The 6,287-nt window shown below is 32.9% G+C and overlaps 3 protein-coding genes across 22 annotated transcripts in view; 1 reads left to right on the forward strand and 2 right to left on the reverse strand.

Annotated features, from left to right (window-relative positions):
• LOC109545209 (histone deacetylase 11) overlaps positions 1 to 931 on the reverse strand; it is a 78,738-nt gene extending 77,807 nt beyond the window's left edge. Inside the window, exon 1 of the mRNA XM_048660842.1 lies at positions 721 to 931. The gene's annotated coding sequence lies outside the window, so the exon portion shown is untranslated. The remainder of the gene's footprint in view (positions 1 to 720) is intronic.
• The window catches only part of LOC109545208, a 51,595-nt gene extending 49,875 nt beyond the window's left edge, over positions 1 to 1,720 (forward strand). For all 19 annotated transcript variants that reach the window (XM_048660817.1, XM_048660825.1, XM_048660824.1 and 16 more), the window contains 2 exons: positions 1,279 to 1,397; positions 1,450 to 1,720. In XM_048660817.1, coding sequence (XP_048516774.1) covers positions 1,279 to 1,397; positions 1,450 to 1,583 — 253 coding nt within the window. In that variant the 3' untranslated portion in view covers positions 1,584 to 1,720. The remainder of the gene's footprint in view (positions 1 to 1,278; positions 1,398 to 1,449) is intronic.
• A 1,284-nt stretch (positions 1,721 to 3,004) lies between these two features.
• The window catches only part of LOC109537959 (serine/threonine-protein phosphatase PP1-alpha), a 14,104-nt gene continuing 10,821 nt past the window's right edge, over positions 3,005 to 6,287 (reverse strand). For both annotated transcript variants that reach the window (XM_048660851.1, XM_048660852.1), the window contains exons 4-7: positions 5,304 to 5,480; positions 4,951 to 5,099; positions 4,699 to 4,833; positions 3,005 to 3,199 (exon numbers count right to left, since the gene is read on the reverse strand). In XM_048660851.1, the coding sequence (XP_048516808.1) occupies positions 3,167 to 3,199; positions 4,699 to 4,833; positions 4,951 to 5,099; positions 5,304 to 5,480 (494 nt within the window). In that variant the 3' untranslated portion in view covers positions 3,005 to 3,166. The remainder of the gene's footprint in view (positions 3,200 to 4,698; positions 4,834 to 4,950; positions 5,100 to 5,303; positions 5,481 to 6,287) is intronic.

The raw sequence follows: 6,287 nt of genomic DNA on the forward strand, positions 1-6,287 counted from the left end.
AGCTGTCAAAACTTTCACATTTTTACGAATAACTCGGAAATCGTAAATTTTTCAGGTAAAACGTTTGACACAAACTTAACTTAAATTTTGACGACAAATCTGAAAATGAATGAAAAAAGGGGCGGTTCCATTTCAAAAACCAAAGTTGGTAACTACCACACGTTTATGATACACCCGGTATATTGGAAAGTAATTTTAAAATGTGGACCTTTTAAACATGAAAAACTTTCGTAGGACGTATTTTCTTGTAAAGTTYATATTTACTGAGATATCGCACTTGACGCACTAATGAGCAACCCTGTATACAGCTGTGCAAAATGAATGAATGTAGAATTGAAATATATTTCTATTATCGACGAATACGTAACTTGACCGTTACTTAATAAGTAACTAGGAAATTTTTACGCTGAAATGAAAGGTTGCAATTAAATTTATAAGCGTTCTGTGTAGAATTGCAATTAAAGCTAGAAAAAAATGTTCCGCATATTTTGTTATTTTGTTAGTTGAAAATTGAAAATCCGGCAAATCTTCCGACATATATATATATTTATTTTTTATTTAGGAAAACTAAGAGATTCTATAAATTTCTGATGAAAAAGTAGATCATGTGTCGAGGCAAGTCGACTAACTGCCTTTTTGCCAAACATCCATAAAGTTTACTTTTGTTGGTGACTCCAAATTGGTCAAAGCTTTTGCATAATAAACGTTCAAAATACATACCGTGTTGTTACACAAACAAGTTGATTCCTCTGAGAAAGTGAAAGTTGTCGAGGAAAGTACAAGTAGCCAGTACTGAACTGCTGATTTCTGAAGCGATTCTGAAGACAATACTTATAAGAAACGATTAATAAAATTTTGACTTTGACGGAAACAATCAACGATAGATAGTAAATTTAGTGATTAGTATTTTTAACGCATTAGGCCTTGAAACTAGGCCTGGGAACTCTGTGTTGAGCTGCGTGTGAGTTGTTACTGCTCTCTGAGTGAATGAGTTATTACTCATCCGTTAATGAGATATAACTCATTTATTACAGCAGATTAAAAGTTTACGATAGCCGAGACTGGAATTTGAACATCTAAAGAAAGGTCATCAAATTTTTTTAGGAGTAACATGGGACCACGTTGTTCAAACAACTAAAAAAATCATATACATTTTTTATGAGTAGGTAACGTTTGACCACTTTATCCAAACAACTACAAAAAAGTCACCTCATTTTTTACAAATACCCAGGAGTACTTCAAGCTTATTTGGCGCATAACTTTATTACATTTTTGCAGTTTAGACTCCCAAAGGAATGTAACTGAAAACATAAACCATACGCTCATAAATTTAACTGACAAAATTAATGAATCGTGTCGAGAATACGAAGTTAAATTGAAAAAACACCGGAAATTGGGTAAGTTTACCATAACGGCACAAAATAACACCACAGTTATATCTTTTTTTAGGTGGCCAGATATCTTATATAATGATCATCTCTTCTATAATGGGAGTTAGTATTCTCTGTTATATTCTAAGACAACTGACAGTTGTATTGCAACAAAATGTTGAAATTGAAGGACATACCGATTATGAGTACTAACATATTTTTTTCATTTTTACTAACGCATGTGATATTCATTTCTATACCTATATACTAGTCGATTTCCAATTCGATAAATGAAATTTTGGTTTAATGAATAACATAACTGCATAATAAATACACTGTCATGCCATTTATATTGTGTATTACTCTTACTTTCAAATGGCTGTATTGTTAGCAAACTTTTTCATTTGGATTCAGTACCAAGAAAAATTGGAAGATGTTTTTCTTCTTGGGGATTCGGCTTTGGCGAATACCAAGAAAAATATGTGTTTTCTACATTACGTACAATGCATATATTCAGAGTGGGACAGGTTCCAGTAGCAAGACTTTAACGGTCGACAGAAAATTCAATTTCAAGATGAAAATATCATACATCAACATAAATCTAAAACGGCTTCGTTTTTGAGGTGACAAAATCAACATATGTATGTATAATGCATACATCATATATGACAAATTTCCAATATCTCTCAAATTAAAAGCTCGCAATCAAGCATTGTCTCAGCTCTTTCAGACAATTGGTCATTTAAGAATGGCAAAGACAAAGGCGGAACGGTGTAGACAAGCCAAAGAGTTGATCGGAACTCCAAGTGACGCCAAGTCAACATCTAAATGGTTGATGTCAAGGAGTCGCTGGGCCCTGAGAACTCTGGTTGGGGTCATGGCAGGCCACAGGCCACTTTGGTCTAAACAGACACCTACACCTACTAGGAATTGGTGATAGTCCCGTATGTCCCCAATGTGGAATAGCGAAGGAAACATCATACCATCTATTAGGAGTCTGCCGTTACTGGTCGTCAACTGGAAGGCGCCTCATTGGGACCACACAGTCTCCCGCATCGAATTGTCTTTCTTGGAGTGGCGACCGATCCTTGACTTTTTCAGGGAGACGGGATGCCTGATTGGTGACGATCAGGAGTGGTATATTGGCGAAAAGGGCCTTTAAAGCCTACTCGCCGGACCCACCGGGTCTCTCCACAATACTACTATTGCTACTACTACATAAATTAAGTATTCTTGCTTCACGTCGATATTTCGATTTGGGTTTAAGAAAAAATAGATGCAACCAACACTGGGTTTTAAGAAAATGCGAAGTTATAAATGAAACAAACCTTGATTGAATTAAATTCATTAAAAAGTCGATATTAAACAAAAATTTATATTTTGAGTGGAAATGTTTGTTTTTTTAGGTTTTGAGCTCAATTTGGAACTAAAGTTAAGTGTAGTAGCTACCGCCGCTCATGAGCTTACCGCACAATTTTTTAGTTTTTAACTGATGGCCAATGGCCATCATTTGACGTAAAATGCTACCAATTTCTGAATTTCCTATTGTTAATGAATCACCCTGTATGTGACTAAGTATGAACGTTCCATTTCATTTATGATGTGATAAATTCGCATTTTTAAACAAAATTGTCTTAGCTGGGAAAAACGTTTTATTCTTATTTGTGCTAACTACAGTGGTTGTAACCTAATATGTAATTGTAAAGACTTATACATTCTATATTTGTAAAATTTATTTTTCTAAATGATATGAACTATAACTTATATCATTTATTTTCGTAAAAGGAAATTTTAAGCTAGGAACTTCGTTTCTTTTTCGGCGTTAAAATCTGAAAAAATAACAATTATTAGGATTGCCAAAGCTAGCCATTCACAATTCTGGATTTGTTTGGGAGGAACATTGAATTCTATCGATCGTCGATTTATCAATGAAAGCAAGTGGAAGGGATAAAAGAACTAAAAGTATGTACTGATCGATATATTGACTTAATCCGAAAAGCAATTCGCCTGGCGGATAGCCATAATCTTAGGCCATATCTGTATTACTCGATTTATTATAAGCATCAAATGTTCTTGGTTTTTATGACCTCCACTTCTACATTATATCTTTTCAACTCAAAATGCTAAACAGTAACGCACATTTTTCCAACATTTGGATACGATTCAATAGGGATCAAATTTGACTATTGGTTTGTATATTCAGAATAACTTACGCCGCTGGTCCCTGTTTATAAATGTGCAAGACAGTACAGGTTAAAAACATTCAAGCCGATTTTCCTGGCAATGAAACCACTTTACACGATTTAATTTAGCGTAACAGTTTATTAATATCACAATTATCACTTATTATCACTCAAAACTCGAGAAATTGCCGTGGTTACAAGTCCAACGAGTTTCCTTCCCCTTACTATAATTTTACTACCGGATATTCCCCTCATTTGCTGTGTTGTCATGATGAATGCTTCATTATGTTTTCTTGTAATTACCACATTAGATTCTTGTGATTTTTTAATTTAAAATTTGAACGCTGGTGTTTTAGTGGCATTTGCTTGTTGATTATTCGCAAACTAAACAAATGTATCACACATTTATGGCTACCGTTTTTCGGCTATTTTGTTGATCATGTTACTCATTTATATCAAATTGATTACCGAATCGACAAAGCAGCTTTCATAAGTACCTACTTTTATATATAGTACGTACGCTATAACTTTGGTCGCACGTCAGCAGTGACGAAATTTGACTACCAACATATAAACAATTATGCATGAGATTTGTGTAATAAGTCGAATCTTTTTTGTTGTGTTTTGTGCCTTGGAGAACCTCAAGCAACCATAAAATGCGAAACAACTTTAGAATACTACATAATTTAGAGCAATGTTGATTATTTATGTTCGTATTTAAAATTATTAGGTTGGTGTAAATGCTGCCGAATCGATTGTAGATTTATCGGAATTTTTTTTAAAGACACCTCACGTTTGCTTGTTGCATTTGCCATCTACTTGCCCATGACTTTTGCGTTGACGGTATATTTGTGCTTTGCAAATAAACGATTTTTCTATAAAGAATAATCAGCAAAAGCGAGACAGCATTAAGATCATTTATTAGTAGTATTTATGTTTATATATATAATTTATGGCGGGTACGTGAACTGTGAACAAGTTTTGGTCTCATCGAAAAACCTAAACAAATGTATCAATAAATAAATTAAAACTAGTTGCTTCAATACTTGAATTGACGTCGAATATGAAGTAAGGTAAGTTCAAGAAGGTCAGGACATAACTATATTAATAACTATTTATTTTATTTATTTTGTTACGAATGTTACCTGGAACGAGCATAAGAGCTCATCGTTGATTGACATAAGTGCACCGGCATTATCGAATGTACCACAGTAATTTGGTGCCGAAAAGAGTGTTATCAATTTTCTTTGAGCAAAAAATTCATAGCCATCTTCAACTACCTAAAATTAAAAAAATATGTTGCAGATGTAATACATATTACGTCTTACAATATTTAAAAAATGTGAATTGAAAGCACTTTATATCAATAAATAGAAATAATCATAAATAGTTATTACTTGATGTCCTCTACAAATTAAATCAAAATCATGTTTCTGCAAAAACTTGTTTACTACGTCAGGACCAAATGAAAATGATACTCCTCGATCATTTTCAGTCCAACCAAAATCAGGACTGGGATCTGACCACAACAAATCACACAGTAAACCTGTAAATAAGTTAGTAGCATAAATGCCCCTAATGTTAAATAAATATTTATTAGTTTTATTCCAAAAAGTAGTTGAACAAGATGAGAAATATTCAATGTAAAGAAAAGGAAAAAATAATTTGTAATACATACAAAAAATAATTTGATTTAATGTTTAAATTAAAAACAATTTTCGAACAAAAACAACTCTAAACATATTCATACCTTCTACAGGAACATCTGTAGGTCGTTTTATGTTTCTAATTTGCCCAACGTGTAGAAGATCTGGACTGAGGCCGCCATGACAACAGAAAATCTTATCATCAATTAAAGCTGCTACAGGTAATACATTAAATACATCTGTGAATATTTTAAACAATTTCGTACTATACCGCCTCTTACCTACAATGTAAAAAAACTATGCAACTTCTTCAGCAGGCATTGTTTGCTTGCTGAAACTTGCATGTAACTTAACAAAAACTTTATCGTTTTTATGTTAAACAGTAATTATTTGAAACTTGCAAAATGGTGTAGAGTTAAAACATTCAAATAACATTTCAACATACGCAACAAAATATTTAAAAAACCTGCAGGAAACCTTAATGTTATTAGATCTTTTTTAGTGATTGGGAAAGGCCCATATTATATGAATTTATAAATTCACTTTAATTTACAATAATTGCACAAATAAATGGAATCTAATTGCATTAGAAAATTAATTATTTTATTACTCTAATGGTATAAACAGATTCCTGGAACCGATATATGAGTATACCTAATGTGTCTCAGTTAAAACAAAGCTGATATCATTTTATTAATATTAGCAGACTGACAGGGTGTCCTGCAAATGTGAGCATGTCTTCGAATATATATTGAGCATGCCAAAGTAACATGACCAGTCACAGAGTAAATGTCAAAATTACAGAATTTTGCCGCATACAGGGTGTTTTTCCCACCCAATTCCAAATTTGTTTAATAAATTCCATAATTGCTGTTGAAATTCACGCATGCACAAAGTCAATTTGAGGAATTTTGGTAGACTCTAATAGACACATTAAACAAGTTGGTCCAAAAATGGTCACTTTTGTCGTGGCAACTGAGAGTGGCAATCAATTGAATAGACAAAAAAATGAATAGTTATTCGAGTGGCTGTATCTGTAATTTTTCACATAAAATTTTAAATATATCAAGAACGGCTAGACTTAGGTA

This window comes from Dendroctonus ponderosae, unplaced genomic scaffold (genome assembly GCF_020466585.1).
Source record: "Dendroctonus ponderosae isolate FM_Combo_2020 unplaced genomic scaffold, Dpon_F_20191213v2 Dpon_F_20191213_1, whole genome shotgun sequence".
Lineage (NCBI taxonomy): Eukaryota > Metazoa > Arthropoda > Insecta > Coleoptera > Curculionidae > Dendroctonus > Dendroctonus ponderosae.